At 35.2% G+C, this 16682-nt stretch overlaps 1 protein-coding gene across 2 annotated transcripts in view; it reads left to right on the forward strand.

Moving 5' to 3' along the window:
* Positions 1-3531: 3531 nt before the first annotated feature.
* Positions 3532-16682, forward strand: part of RC3H2 (ring finger and CCCH-type domains 2) — a 44288-nt gene continuing 31137 nt past the window's right edge. Inside the window, exons 1-4 of one of the 2 annotated variants that reach the window (XM_019658810.1) lie at positions 3532-3772; positions 10766-11063; positions 13365-13482; positions 15993-16226. In XM_019658810.1, the coding sequence (XP_019514355.1) occupies positions 10833-11063; positions 13365-13482; positions 15993-16226 (583 nt within the window). In that variant the 5' untranslated portion in view covers positions 3532-3772; positions 10766-10832. The remainder of the gene's footprint in view (positions 3773-10765; positions 11064-13364; positions 13483-15992; positions 16227-16682) is intronic. The other variant, XM_019658809.1, reaches the window with a different exon arrangement.

The following is a 16682-nucleotide window of genomic DNA, read 5'->3' on the forward strand; positions in this document are numbered from 1 at the left end:
TTGTGCTGTCAATAGATGAACAGTTTAAACATGGGTAGCTGTTAGTGTTCTCTTAATTATTAATACCAATTTTTCATTAGCAATGTAATTTTTACTTACTATGTATTGACAAAAATCTTTTTTTCTTTTTAAAGATTTTATTGGGGAATTGGGGGAGGGGAACAGACAAGTTGCTGTCCTTTTGTTCTTCAGTCTAGTTGTGGAGGACATCGCTTCACTGGCCCATGTTGGTATTATCATTGCACTCTTTCCCAGTGAGGCAGTTGCTCGCTGGCCATTGGACAGCCACTCACTGCAGCTCACGAAAGCGCATGCCCGCTGCCGACCAGCCCCACTACAGCCTATGCCATCGTCAGCGACTCACGGGCAGCCCAGCTCCAGGTCAAGCTGTTGTTCACCATTTTAGCTGTAGAGGGCACAACCTCGCTGGCCCTTGTGGGATCCGAACTTGGGTCCTGCTGCTCAGAGCTGGCGTCCCAAGCCAACTTTTAACCAACATGCCACTTGACTGGCCCAACAAAAATCTTAACCATTTCTAGATTTTGATGCTATATTTCCAGAAATGTGCCAAAAGAAAAACCATGACTGTGTGGTTATTTTACTGGGAGTTGTATTTTAGATTGTATTATGAGCCATTGCTCTCTAATATCCTTGTCTACATATAACACAAAACATTTTTGTTGTCATAACACAGATTAAAATATATTGCAGGGCAAATCATATTGTCTAAAACACAGGAACTACTTTTAGTAAAGAAGCCTGACTGGATGCATCTTAGTTTCAAGATGTTCTATTCCTCTTTTACTCACCCCAGCTTTATGTAGAATTTCTGCTATATTTAGTTTCTGTTGAAGCCCTACTATATTTTAATATGTAATATACTTTGTGCCATTTATAAGAATTTTGTGATGAGTCACATATTGATTGTTATAAACGTTAATTATCCTTTCTGTGATACTGTTGTGAAAAATATATTCTCCATGGAACTTTAACTCTGGGAGAGACTTTAAAGAATCCAGCTCTCATATTTGATAAGGAAACTGACTTTGTGTCCCCAAGTCACCAGTTAGTGACATTGGACAGGTCAACTCTCCTTGAGCTTTTCTTAAATGTATGTGTAAAATAATAACTTTGATCTTGATAATTTCTAAGATCATTTTCACGTTTAAAATTCTATGATTTTATTTTTAAATCTTCCTGAGTTCCTAAGAACAGAGAAGAGGGGCGAGCAAGAGAGGAGAGTTTGGTGTCTTTCTGATGTTGCTTTTTGTGTTGGAGACAGAATTTTTCTGAAGTGTTTTCTGACACTGGAGAACATGATAATGTGGTGCTTAATTTTCTTTCTCATTTGACCTATGATTGGGCATTTGTAGGCATGAAAACATTTTCTTTTCAGAAATAGTGATTAAAATACTTTTCTTGTTTTCGCTTCCTAGGGTGAAATTTTGCGGGGCTGAGGGGTGGGTAAATGAATAGCAGTAAACTGGTTTTTTTTTTTAGGAATTATTACCAACTCTCTTTGATGTTCAAAAGAATTATGGTTGAATTAAAGTTTAAGTTTTATGTGTGCCTCGTAAGATTCTTGTGAAATTTTTTGTAAGCACTTTTTGAGATTTTTTGCTTGGGGGAAGGGGTGTTTTGTGAAAGTGATGTTTGTTATTTATTATTATTTATTCTTGTTCAGTTAGCACAACGTGATTTCAAAACATTCCTAGGAGAGTGTTTGCATGATGTGTTTAACAATTTCAGGAAAATGGAATCTTTTTTTTAAATGCAGGTATGGCAAAGTGAAGTGTTGAATTTATTCATTTAAAACATTCACTTTTGGTTGTTTGTGTTTCTGATATGATGGGGCAAAATGCAATACGATATTTGAGGTCAGCCTCATCATTTACAGCATTTATGTATATAAAAGATCTTGGAAAGGTAGTTGTTACTTTGGTGTAAGAGAAAATCCTTTCCCTTTTTCCTTGGATGTAACTATCCTATATGTTTACATAAGAAATAATAAACTGGAAATGGGAATGGCGGATTTTGTGTTTTGTCTACATCTGTGAATTTTAAAGAAGGAAACTATTTCTCCTGGCTATTCATTTAATCATTCATTCAAATATTTACAGAGTCGTTACAATATATATACACCTGTACTAGAAGTTAGTCATACAAACAAATACCCCTGCTCTCATGAAACAAATTATAGTATAGAGAGAAACAATAAGCAAATAAGTAAAATTAATGTATGTCAGATTTGAGAAATGGAGAAGATAAAGCAGGGAGTTCCAGGGAAGGGAAAATGAGATTGTGATTTTAAGTATAATAGTCAAGCCACCTTTGAAAAATCTCAGATCATCATATACAACTATACAGTAGAATGGAAAACACACCCATCATTATCTAGTTGAATGGAAAACAACTAAATTGTTAAGAACCTTTCTCTAGAATTGGCATGAAGAGAAGAGAATAAAAAGGATAAAAAAAGAAGAAAAGTCTTTGATGTGGCCAAGGAATATTTTTTTTTAATAGGTTTTTCTGTCTTATGCACAGTAATAACCATATGTTTCTAAAGCTCATAGTTTAAAAAACTGCTTTTCCATGTGTCTTCTAATTCGTGGTTGGTTTACTTTCATAGATGCTTTTGTTGGACATCTGGTTTCACATTGGAAAGTGCCTTGAGTTTAATTACAATTCATGGTCATTTTCTTAATCTTATGGTTTTCAGTTTCTCATCAAGAACTAAAAGTACATAGTATCTGCCTTTTACGATTATTTTGAGTAAATGAAATATAAATAAAACTAAAAACAGTAAAAAAGAAATTTTTATTACCCAACACAGGACCTGGCACATAATAAGTAGTCCATAAATATTAATTCCCTTAACCCGATTCCCAGTCTGTTTCTTTATAAAAAAGAATAAGAATAATCTCTACCTTAAAATTTACTGGGAAAAATCCTTCAACAAATATTTGAGTTATTAATACCAGAATTTGTGCTTGGGTTTTTATCCCCGCCAGCTTTTGAGGAGCTTAGAGCTTTCTCTTTAATAAAGAGAGGTATGTGTTACTGCCTGCCAAACAAATGCTTTTTCTTTTTAATAGCGATATTGCTTGGCGCGTATGTAGGATTGAGGGATGGGGTCAGCATTTGATTATGAGCGAGTGAGTAGAATGTAATACAGATGTATCAGACCATGCTAAATGGATGCCACGCTTTTCATATGGGGAGTCAGACACTAGCTCAAACCAGTGTCCAGGAGGCTGGCTCAAGGCGCAGATGAACGTGCAGGGAGTTTCCCATCAGCCCCTTCCGCTTGCCTAGGCTTCCTAACAGTACCTCCCACAGTGCTCCGGGTGTCCCTAGTCACGTGATAGGGGTGGTGCGGCTCAACCAGAGGGAAGCTGATGCGCAATCCAGGTGGCAGGGGCTACTAGACTTCCCTTCCACCGCCCCAATTCCCGGTCTTGCGTGCTCTCGCGTGAAGTGGGGAGTATCTTCTCGCGAGAGCTAGGTCCAGGAGCCCTCCAGGTCCGCCTCCGTGGTGAGGAGGAGGAGGAGGAGGGAGGAGGAGGAGGAGGCGGCGGTGGGAGGAGGAGGAGGCCCCGTCGCGGCCTCCGCCGCCGCCAACGGGGCTGTCCCTGTAGCTCCCGATGGAGTTTGAGGTCGTGAAACCGCCGCCGAGCTCTGCCCCGGCGAGACGAGGCGCCTCCGTCGCCGAGCCGCGCCGTCGCGGGGCTCCCGGGAGTGGCCCTTAGCGAATCCGCCTGGGTCCCCTCAGGTAGGGCGGGGGCGGGCACGATGCGGCTCGGGCCCCAGCCCGGGTCCGTGGTCCCCCGGCGGTCGGGCGGGAGACCGGTCTTAGTCCGGGGCCTGTGCACTGTCGTTGACGGTGCCCCGAGGGTTGGTAACCGAGGGCCGCACCTGACACCCAGCCCGGGGCCGGGAGTCCAGGGCCTGAGAAGGAGGCCCCTCGCCCTGGTAGGGCTCTTTCAATACAGAGGCCTGGCGCAAATGGCCACCTCCCTTCGACATCGGCCGAAGGGACTCCTCTGACCCCTAAGGAATCCACCCAAGCAAAGGCCAGGCTTCCCTTCCCTTTTCTACACCGGTTAGTAAGAGGGTGGCGGAGGAGGTCCTGGGGACGAAGTCCTCTCCCAAGCTTTTCGGCTTTCTGCCCTGGGGCTTCCCGAGATCCTAATGCAGGGATGGTGGAGGCGATCCGAGTGGTAAATAGGGACCCTGGCCGAACAATGCCCTGGGAGGGCTTCACCTCCTGGGAGGCAGATGGCTGGGCCAGCGTCGTTGCCCAGTGGATGTGACGGAGCACTGGCACGAAGCACGGCCAGGGAATTGGCTGTGGCTTTCTCTCTCTTTCATTTTTCCTTCTTGGGGAAGCTTCCTAAGGGGAGACTCTTCCACCATCTTAGAAGAATGGTAGAAAGCATCTTTGTTTCTCAGAAGCGTATCTACTTTTCTCTGTCCTTAGCTTTCAGGAAGGGAGAAGAGGAGGGTAGCTTGTCATTTCCATCTTTCGAATCACAGAAGAGTTTTAAGATACCCGGCAGATAGAACATTGACACCAAAACAGTCGCAAGTGATCACTGACATAAAGTAGATCTAATCTCGTGTGATTCCCAACCTGTTCTTTTTTTTTTCTAATCACCTACCTTCCCTTTTAATTCTTACTCTTTTATTTACCCAGGCAGGCCCCTTCTTGGTAATTCCTACTCTTCTCCCACCCCCTATGATTAGAATGGCTTTGGATCCCAAACAAAGTGCTTAAGTAATCTTTTCCATTTTCGTATTAGTCAAACTTTTAAGTTCCAATAGGAAGTTTTGATTAACCTGAGAAAGCTAGTTCTTGCTCCACTAAATTGATACAGTTTCCCCCAAAACAAAGAAACACATGTTTTAGTTAACCTATGCAGCCTTTTTATAGTTAACTATACAAATTTAGTTAAGGCTTCTTGAAACGTTAAGAAGAGTTCATGGATTCTCCCATTATTGCCCTCTTTTATCTGGCTAAAGAACTGCACCACTGTTCTAACATAACATCCCTTTTCTGTGTTGTTTACTTCTACGTTCAGTTCTTGAAGAAATAGAGACCATTACATCCTGTCCAAGACCATTTGCCATTTTTGTTCAGTTGGAGATTCACATTTTCTAAATTTTAGAGCTTGGAAAATTGCTAGAACAAAAAAATGTTAAACATATATTCTAGACATGTTTAGAAAAAGCAGATGTTATAATTCATACTGGCTCCTATTCTTTGAGGATTTAATTGTAGTCATGTTCATTAGTGGAGCCTTTGAGTTGCTCCTGATCTGCTATTACTGTTGAGTTAACCTGACATGTAAGAAGACTTATTTCCTTTGTTCATATGTTTTCATTAATACACTTTCTGCTTTGGTAATTTACTCTCTTTCAGTTTGAAAAAGTTAACAAAAATTATTTTTTTGGGGGGAAGCATTTTTTTTTACACAGTTTTATATTCAAAAATAGAACTTATACATTTTATGCAATATATAAGAATGCTAAACTTATAACAAAGTCTTAATAATAAGTGCTTGCTTGTTTTGGTTGTACTGGTTTGAAGTTTCACTTTCTAGTGATGGATAAAGGAAGCATGTGGTAAAATAAAGCTAGATGAAAATTGAAAATAATGTGCACCCAGTCTCATAAATGTTGTAAGTTACATCTTTATGATCCTCAGCGTTTTCTAATTTTATGAAAACCTTAAGTGTAGGTATGATTTTCACCTCAAATTCTTAATAAAAGTAAGTTTTGAGTACTACTTTATAATTTTAAAGAGAGTTGCACCTTCCAATACTAGCCAATAGCCACACATGGCAATTGAGCATTTGAAATGTGGTGAGTGTGAATTGAGATGTGCAGTAAGTGTAAAATACACAGCAGATTTTGAAGACTTAGTATCAAAAAAAAAAGAATGTAAAGTATCTCAATAATTTTTTTCACAGATTATGTGTTGAAATGATACTTTGGATAAATTAGTTTAAATAAAATATTAAAATTTCACCTGCTTTTTCCCATTTTTACTATGACTGCTGGAAAATTTTAAATTACTTGTGGCTTGTATTATATTTCTATTGAACAGTGCTATTCTAGAGGATCTCTTCCAAGAAATAAATTATCTGAATAAAAGTACCATTATGTCCAAGAAATAAATTATCTGAATTAAAAGTAGACATATGAAAACCAAAACTTTTCTGATAGGGTATCCTCTTAAAATCAGAATACTCAAAACTCTGGTAATATGAAGAATAAATTTATCCAGTAGCCATTATTTGACAGAAGTAAGTTTTGTCTCAAAAATAAGTAGTTTTCAAGTTTAATCATCACTAAACAAGCAAAACTTTAGTGGTTATGTTAATTAAAATAGAAAATTATTTCATTACTGTTCTGTTAGAAGACATTGAAAGTTAAAAAATATCATAATTATTAAAAAACAAGTTCAACCCCATAGTAGATTTAAGAATTAAAACTTGGAGTCAAAAATCTTTCCGTACTTACACTAAAGTCACTTAGCAGTCTTTAAGATTGTACTTCAATTCCTTTTTCTCCAATCCGTTTGAAAATGCTTGGTTTTAGAGCTTACTGATTATTTTAATTGGTTTTGTTTGTTTTATAGGTAAGGTATAAATTGTACCTAGATAATTGTATATTTAAATTGTACCTTTAAATATAATTTTTAAAGTACAAACTGATTATTTTAAGGTTTTTGAATTGAGAAGTACTGTTATAGTTTATTTCAGTAGCTTAAATTCTTCACATAGGTGAACTACAATGAAAACAATGAGCATTGCAGTTAACAGACCTGAGCCCTAATATTTATATCTTTATAAAGAGAATTGTAAAATACTATATTTTTTTTATAATACAATAGTGAAAGATGCATAAACTTTATTCTGGCATTTTAAAATCAGGTGTCATAGTCATAAACTGGCTACAAAATATCGTGGTGGCCTAATAACAGAAAATGAAACTGCTTAGCTGGTGTGCAGTTTGCTTTTAATAAAGCAGTTTGTAATTTGCATCATGAGAGAGGTCTATGACTTTTCCTATATTATGAGTTAGTATTCATAGTAAGGAATTTATAATCTGAAAAATTATTGAGTAAAAATCTGTTTAAGGTCCCACCTCTAATTTAGTGCTTCTCCTATGCTTTATCTTGTCATTCTTCTTAAATTTTACTAACTAGTAACTGAAATTAGTGAATACAAGTAATTTAATTAGTTTTTTTTTTAAGTAGTTCCTTTACATTTCTAGAGTTGAGAGCTTTTAAATCTATTTTATCTCAGCTTGAGATATTTTGGGAGTATCTTTAGGATAACTCTAAATGTTATTAGCAATTTAGATTTCCATAGATTCAAATAAGTTACTATGGAATGTATTAGTATAAATCTAGAAATTTTACACATTGATATTTACTCTTAGTTTGCCATTGTTGTTTAGATGCTTTAAAAAATTATAAAGACAACAAGCTATCATTTTTGATAATTATAAAAATATTTTCCAGGTAAATGTTTACAAAATGCTTTTTTTAAAGAAATGAAAGTCTTTCTTGTCATTATTAATTCAACATTTTAGTGGACTATGTAAACTTCTGTGTTTTAGGTAAAACTTTATTTTGTCCTCATCTTAATTGAGGAATCTACAATTTATTGATAATGGTACTGAAGAAAAACATTTAAAAAAAATCAAATCATTCCTTTATATCTTATTATATAAGGAAAGTTTAGTTCATAATTCTCCTGTCGGAAAGTTAGAATCTGACACATAGCAGAAGAGTTAACTGCCAAATTTTTGGCAGAATTTTTCTTTTAAAGGTATTAATTCAATTTCTATTAGAAATTAAACTTCTCAGCATTAATGATGTTGAATCATCCGGTGTTTGTAGACCTAGAAACACATATGGGATATAGTAACTTAAGTGTGTTCTGGAATAGTTTGAAACACTTCAAAGCTAATAGGTGAAAATATGAAAGAGCATTTTTATGTTTTGTTCAAACATGAATGAATGCCTTCCTCCCTACCCCCCAACTAATTAATGTAAAGCATTTCAGGATGATCTTAGAAAACTAAATAAGGAAAGAGTGTTTGCTACTAGTTTCCTGTTACCCAGTGACCTGTGATACCCTAACCCACTGAATTAGCATCTCCAAACAGGTGGCCGTTATAAAAAAAATAGGTACAGTGTCTTGTTTTAATAAATATTTTATTGGCTCAAGTTATTAAATTAGGGCTCTCAATAGTAGATTTAAGATAAAATTGATTCCTCACAGGCCTTTTCCTTGTATAATTCTGCAGCCTAGTAAACTGAACATTAAAAATGTTAAATAGTTTCAGGGAGTGATGTGTTCACCTGCCTAGTGCTCATCTGTAAAGTAGAAGCCAACTAACTGGTTTTAAGATTGATGGCATTATTAGATGTGGCAATGTGAGGGTGAAAGCTATAAAATAACGTAAATATAACTTGCAAGATTTGGCTAGTTTAAAAATAAAGATATTAGATACTTTGCATTAGAGCCGTTTGAGGAAAAGTTTGGATACAGTGCTTTTTACATAGCAAGACCTATAATTCATTTTTAACCAAGATATTTTTAAAACCTTAGTTTTTGTGAACATACAAGACTAATAGAACTCTTTATTTGGATGTGGAAATATTGAAGAATCAATACCTTTTTGATTGAATTTTATGCCTTTTTGTCCTGAACCTGACTTCATTTTTAAACATCTAATTTCTTTGGAACTAATATATTTCGATTGGTAAACAGTCTTATGAAATAAACCATCAGCTGTTTAATTGTCCTAAATACCTAGATTTCTTCTTCACCAGAGAGCCAGAGCCTGTGTTAGACTTACATAAGTTTTGGATTGGACGATACAGAAAATTTGTAAAATGTAGAATGTTCAAGTTGGGTAGCTAAAGATTTTAAATTAGAGAACAGTATAATTTTGATACAATATTTTATTTTATTAACAATTTAGGGAATAAACATTTTGATCTTAGAATTAAAAGAAAATTCACTGTCATTTCTTTCTTGTGCCTTTTAAGTGCCTTTTAATCATATGCATATATAATTTTTCTCATAGTGTACATAGCAAAGACAGAAGTTTATATTTTGGATCTTTCAATTTAGAATTATTAGATAAGAATATTGTTTTATTCTTGCTCATTGGAACTGGAAGTTTTTGGTAGTATTTATCAATCACTAAATGATATGTTTTGTCACAAGTATTATAGGACTACTTTCAAAATTTGTAACATTATATATATATGTGTGTGTGTGTATATATATATATATATATATATATATATATATATATATATATATATATATATGGGTTTTTTGGGTTTTTTTTACTTTGGGACTCTATTTTGAGGTCAACCTCATTCTTTCATTTATGAACAAACAATTCTGTCATCACGATCTTCTCTTACACTTTTATTTTCAATACCGCAATTAGCCTTCTAATCAAGTCCTGACCAGAGATTTCCTCTTTTGTGAAGCTGCCAACTTGAACATATCCTTGACTGACGTGGTCATTCAGGTGGCAAGGCTGTTCACACTTGACTCACTACTATATTGTTTGGATCAATAGTTTCCAAAGCTTACTAACTCTTAGGCCATATCTTAATGTTTTAGGGTAGTAGATAGCAAAGGGAAACACTTTTTTAAAAATCAGCAACCCAGAATCTCTACCACTCAGTCTATGGTATTTTGTTATGGCAGCCTGAGCGAATATAGTACAGGAGTCTCTTCTCAATCCAAGACAAATGCTCTTCCTGTTCTTTCGATACTATTCCATTCTGCTTTCTGGGACCTAGTGCCTTTGAACTTGCTATTTCTCCAATTGATATTCAGTTTTTCTTCTTTATTTGTCTTTTGCATTTAGCACTTAGCATATTCAAACTATTTTGTGTGTGTGTGTTCGTAACATGTATTTTTTTCTAAAAATACATTCATAGTTCCATGTACCCTTATAGATTCTGTCATATCCTTACATGCAAGTACGTTAAAGTAATAATTTTGTTACCTGGCAATCATTTCTGCATCAACCACTCTGCTGAAGCTGCTCTGTGGTTTACTAATGACCTCTGAAATCAGTATGAATTTGCTCTAAAACACTGAGATGCGTAAAACACCATTTTCTGTACTTTACAATGTTTTTGGTTTTTATTTAAGAAGTATTTTTATTATGTAATTTTTCAAATATACATAAAGACTTGAAAAATATAAAAAACCATCACTACACACCATGCATACTTAACAAATTTAACTTTTACCACATTTGTCATACTATTTTTCAAATGGAACATTATAATTTGAATTCTTTATACCATTCCCCCATCTCTTACTCTGCCTATACCTAACCACTATAAAAATAATAATAATAATAATAATAATAATAAAAATCAGCAACCCGAAGTAATTTGTGTTCCTAAAAATGAAATTTGGAATGTTAATCTGTTTATGTGATGTGTTTGTTAAGAAAAATACATGAAAGCTTTGATAACTGTTACATGAGCAACCGATATAAATATGTTAGTTGAAAGGAACACTATTAGAATATTGTTTCTAGACACAATTTTAAAAATTTAATTCATTCAGCAAATAGACTTAAAAAGACATCCAAAACATATTAAAATATTCAGAAGTGTTTTAGGTTGTGAGGCTGTGATGGTTGATTTACACTTAACTCTTAAAAGGTGAATATGTGGTTGATTCTTACTTTTGTCCATTTCCAGCTTACAAAACACTACACAGCAAAATAATGATCTGCTAGACTGCTAACCCGAGCATCCAGCTTCCACAATGCCTGTGCAGGCAGCTCAATGGACAGAGTTTCTGTCCTGTCCAATCTGCTATAATGAATTTGATGAGAATGTGCACAAACCCATCAGTTTAGGTTGTTCACACACTGTTTGCAAGACCTGCTTGAATAAACTTCACCGAAAAGCTTGTCCTTTTGACCAGACTGCCATCAACACAGACATTGATGTGCTTCCTGTCAACTTTGCACTTCTCCAGTTAGTTGGAGCCCAGGTAAGCTTTCAAGATTTCACTAATTTGGTATATGTAATAATTATATTGGGTTGTTGGAAAAGTCATGACGCATTTTTGCAACGAAAAACAGAAAAAGTATATCATGACCTTTCCGACAACCCAATAGAGCTTAATTCATTAAGGGGTACAAAGTATGTGTAGTGATATTTGAGACATAAAAATTATTCAGTGTATCTGATTTTCTTGATTATATTCTGCAAAAGATTTTTCTTTAGATAATGTCATAAATCCTTATGTAAAACCGTGAATTTCATTATATTTATGTATTTGTGTTCAATGCTGTGGTCCAGATTTATTTTATAGGTGATTTTGTAGATAAGACAATTTTTCATATACGCATATATAAATATTTATTCCATTAGGTGATAGGAGAAGAAGTGTAGTCAAAACTTTGGCCAGAAAGCAACCATGTAGAATGGAATTTTTCTGGTTTTCTTCTTAGCTTTACTTGACATTTAGGATAATATTATAAATGAGAAAATAAGTTCTATATAGGGATGTATATATGGAAAACCATTTTCCAGAGTACCAGTAACAAATTCTGCACAGTTTCTTATACTCAGGTGCTATAAAATTACTATTTCTTGTTTATAATCATTTTACTAAATCAGAACAAGACTCTTAGATTTATAGTAATTTCCATGTAATGAGGGCCTACTTTCTGTAGGTATGATAGTGTTAGTAAGCATTCAACATCTATTATTACAAATTCTTATCATAGATCTTCAGGTAGCTATACTTATTTTACAGGTGAGGAAAAAGATGAAATTCTGTATATTATGCACTACATATTAAAGCAGGAAAGTAAGGATTTTTCTGATTAATCACTTCTTAGAAAATTCAGTGAATTAAAATACCCCATTCCTTAGTATCTTGATATTTGAAGTTTTCCTTCTGGACAGCATTTCTTGTAAGCATTCATAATCCATTGAGACACTCTGAAATCAAGATGTATCTATAATCAATAGTGTCATAATTTAATTGGCAACTTTTTTTTTAATGGTACATAAAATAATGGTGCCTCTTGCAAACACTGGCATCTTAAGTCCAATAAAATACCATAGACATTGTAATAATACTAGCTACCATGTATTTAGCATCTGTTATCGATCAGGTATTGTGTTTTGTCTTTTATAAATGTTCTCTCAATTGGTCCTTAAAATAGCCTGCAGGCTTATACAATGTGACTTACGTTTTCAGCCTCATCTTCTACTACTTCCTCATTTTTTCTGCTTATGCCTCCTAGCCAGTTGTCAAATATGCCAAACATAGTTCTACCTGAGGGCTTTTATAGTGACTTATCTTTGCATAGAATGCTCATTGCCTCTCTGTCAAGTCTTTCTCCAAATGTCCCGATTTCCAAGGAAGCCTATCTTGCCCACCTACCTTAAAATTGCAACCCCTCTTCAGCATTCCCAATTCCCTTTATTCTTGTATAATTTTTAATAAGCACCTTATATTATTTTATTTATTTATTTATTTATTTTTGGCTGCCTTCTCTCTTCTCCATTAGGATGTAAGCTCCACAAGAAATTTTATCTGTTTTGATAGATGCCTAGTGCCTAAAACTGTGTTTGACACATGGTAAGCACTTCATAAATATAAATATTAGTTGAATTAAATTGAATATTCATAATGGCACGATGCAGTAGGGATTTTCATCTTCATTTTGCAGATAGGGAAACCGTGACTTGGAGCAGTTAAATAATTTACTCGAGATAACTTATAGAAGTGGTAGAGCTGCAGTTTATACCCAAGTTTTGACCTTTCATTGAGAACACTGTCTCTTGTGGTGCTTAAATTCTAGCTAGGGGGGATAGACCATAAACAATTAATATAATAAGTAAATTATATAGTAAGAAGTTGCTAAGTGCTAAGGGAAAAAAGTCCTTGTCCTTTTTTTCCTACTTTTTATTTTGAATACATTTAGGAAAGTTGCAAAAAATAGTATACAGAGAACCTGTATAACTTTCTGTAGCTTTCCCTAATGTTAATATCTTTCTAGATTGTAACATTGTTATCAACCCCAAGAAATTAACATTGATACAATGCTATTAACTCCCTGCTTCTTTTTTCCATTCATTTATTTCAGCCTCTGAAGTATGATATCCTTGGTTCTTGGAAAGCAGTTTGACTAGGTGTTTGGCTTTAATTTTATTTAAACTACCTTGATGTGTTGGCTTTGTATTATAATTTTATATTTACCACAATTATCAAATATATAAGTAACAGTTTTGTGAGCTGTATGAATGTATTTCATCAATTTTTCTTTGTTTTTAGGTACCAGACCATCAGTCAATAAAGTTAAGTAATCTAGGTGAGAACAAACATTATGAAGTTGCAAAGAAATGTGTTGAAGATTTGGCACTCTACTTAAAACCACTAAGTGGAGGTAAAGGTAAGTTCATAAAAAGTGTTTTTACTGGTGAGTATGACTTGGTAATACATTTACTTTGAAAAACTTGATATTGATACCCTGTTAAAAAATTTTGCATTTTGGAAAATGAGTTTGCTTCAAGAGATCTTGGAAAACTTTTTGATTGAGAACATTTATTATACTATTTCTGAAAATAACCAATATTGTTATTAATTTAAGAATTCATTACACATATAACATATTGAGCTTTATGCAATATTTACATTTATTGATTAAACTAATAGTGCTATAGCAGAATGTTAGTTTTGATAAGTCCTGTTAAGACAGTTTCATGTGTTCATTTATTCATTCAATCATTAATTACATTTTATTGAGCACTTACAGTGGTTATGGTCCCTGCCTTCACGGAGCCCAGGTCAACTGGGGGAGATAGGCATATAAGTGTAGTAAGTTATCTGACAGAAATGAAATTCAGTTTTGTTTATCACTGTATACCCAGTGGCTAGACCAAAGTCCCTAAGCCATGCCTAATAGCTTCAGAGAACAACAACAGGAGAGTGGACCTGAAGCCATGTGAGTGCGGGGGAGAGCAGTGTGAGGTAGACGAAAAGAATCAGTGAGACCAAGTGATGTTTAGACTTACAGGCCATTTTGAAGACTTGAGCTTTTACTCTGAGTGAAACTGAGAGTCACTCCAGGGTTTTGAGCAGAGGAGTGACACAACTGACTGATATTAAAAGGGTCATTGTAGCTGCTCTATTGAGAATTCATTTTAGAAGGGCAAGGGTAGAAGCAAGGCATCATTTAATAATCAGATGGAACAAGGTTATAGCAGTGGCGGTAATGAGAAATGGATAGTCTCTATATATTTTGAAGGTAGAACCAAGAGGATTTCTTAAATTATTGGATATGGGGCATGAGAGAGAGAGCAGAGTCACGTATGACTCTTGGGTTTGGGGCCTGAGCACAAGAAAAAAAGAGGTTGTCTTCAGTTTAGTTAAGGAATACTGTAGATTGATCAGGTTTAGATAGGATGATCAGGAGTTCAATTTTGGTCATGTTAGTTTGAGATGTCAAATCTTTACTTGAATGCTACTGATTAACCGATGGATATATGTTAAGGAATGAGGTATAGGAGCCGTAACTTTGGGTGTCACTGACATATAAATGGCACTTAAGGCAGTAAGATTGGATGAGATCACCTAAGTAGTGAGTGTAGACAGAGAATAAAACAAAAACTGGGTCCTAGTCCGTTTAACATGAAGAGGACAGGAAGAAAAGATGGAATCAGCAAATAAGACAAAAAAAAAAAAGAAGAAAGGAAGGAGGAAAACTAAGAGAATGGGGTATTCTGGAAGCCAAGTAAAGGGAAATGTTTATAGGAGTAATGCATGATCATTGTTGAGTGCCACTGAAAGGTCAAATAAGAGAAAGACTGAGAATTGACTTGATTTACAAAGTAGAGGTAATTGTCTTGACAAGATCAGTTTTGGTCAGTGGCAGAAGCTTGATTAGAATGGGTTTTAAAGATTATGAGGCAAGGAATTGGATATAGCGAATATAGACAACTTTAGAGTATTTGCTACAGAAGCGAGGAAAGATATGGGGCAGAGCTGGTAGGTGAAGAGGGATGAATAAAATGAATTTTTTCTTTTTAATTTTTTAATTTTTTTTTTTAGTTGCAGGTGGGCATAGCCCACCATTGAACAGGCAACCTTGCTGTTACACCCGCTGAGCCATCCTGCCACCCACTGGCAGCCCAGCAACAGCTCAGCTCGGACGCAGCGTCACTGGACCATGTGGGAATCAAACTGTCGGCCCTGTTGCTCAGAGCCCGCGCTCTTAAGCCAACTCTTAACCAGCTGAGCCACTCAGCTGGCCCAATTTTTTTATTTTTAAGATGGATGAAATAATAGCTTGCATGTTCTTACTGTATGCAAATGGAAATGATCAAATAGGAAGGGAAAAATTGATGATAAGGGAGAGAGAGAAATTGCTATAGCAATATCCTTGGGTCAGAAAAAGGTAATAGGATCTTGCAATTAAGCAGTGTTCTTAATGTCTTATATACAGTAAACAAAATAAGAGCTGTTATTAATCATTACTTTTAGATTAATTAAACTTTTCATACATTCAACTTTAAATTTAAATTCAATAGTTTTAATAAAGATGGAAAATAGACTATATAACCCAAAGTACTGTCCTTTGAGGGATACATAAAATCTAGAGAAGATACCTGAATAAAATTTAAAGTAACTAAAAATTAGGCTCTTATTCACCACAGAATAGTAATAAACAGAGACAGAATATTTACTGTTAAAAAAATGAAAAGTAACAGGGGACTTGTTAAGAATTGTGGCTTAATATTGGGTTGTCAGAAAAGTCATGACGCATTTTTGCAGTGAAAAACATAGAAAAAATACGTCATGACTTTTCCGACAACCCGATAGTTAAATACAGGTAATAAAAATTGACTTGTCTTTTTTAATTGAAAAAAACCTTCAGTTTTCTTTGTTTCCTTTTTCATAAAGGTGTAGCTAGTTTGAACCAGAGTGCACTGAGCCGTCCAATGCAAAGGAAACTGGTGACACTTGTAAACTGTCAACTGGTAGAGGAAGAAGGTCGAGTAAGAGCCATGCGAGCAGCCCGTTCACTTGGAGAAAGAACGGTAACGGAACTAATCTTACAGCACCAGAACCCTCAGCAATTGTCTGCCAACTTATGGGCTGCTGTCAGGGCGCGAGGATGCCAGTTTCTAGGGCCAGGTAAGAAAGATCACTGGCTTGCCTTATTGCTTATAAGGACGAGAGGATGCCAATTTCTAGAAGAAGGTGAGAATCCCCAGACTCAACCCATCTTTACTTATACATACAAATTTTGACATAATTAAAGATAAACCAGTTTTTGTTTATCATAATCTGCATGATAGATATTGCTATAGTGTTTTAGAATACATTTCTCATGTAATCTTCAATGGCTTTCAAGAAAGGTGACACAGATCCAGTTTTACAAATTAAAAAACAGTTAGAGGCCTAAGACTACATAGGTAGTAAGTAAAGGAAACAAACTTTCTTTTAATGAAAATAAAAAAACTCTTTAATTGGTTTTAAAAATTGGAAAACATAGAAATTATTTAAAAATAAATAAGGGCCGGCCGAGTGGCTCAGTTAGTTAAGAGCTCACTCAAGAGTTTGAGCTCTGAGCAACAGCGGTTTGGTGCC

The sequence above is a fragment of the Hipposideros armiger genome, unplaced genomic scaffold, assembly GCF_001890085.2.
Source record: "Hipposideros armiger isolate ML-2016 unplaced genomic scaffold, ASM189008v1 scaffold_290, whole genome shotgun sequence".
NCBI classification, from domain to species: domain Eukaryota; kingdom Metazoa; phylum Chordata; class Mammalia; order Chiroptera; family Hipposideridae; genus Hipposideros; species Hipposideros armiger.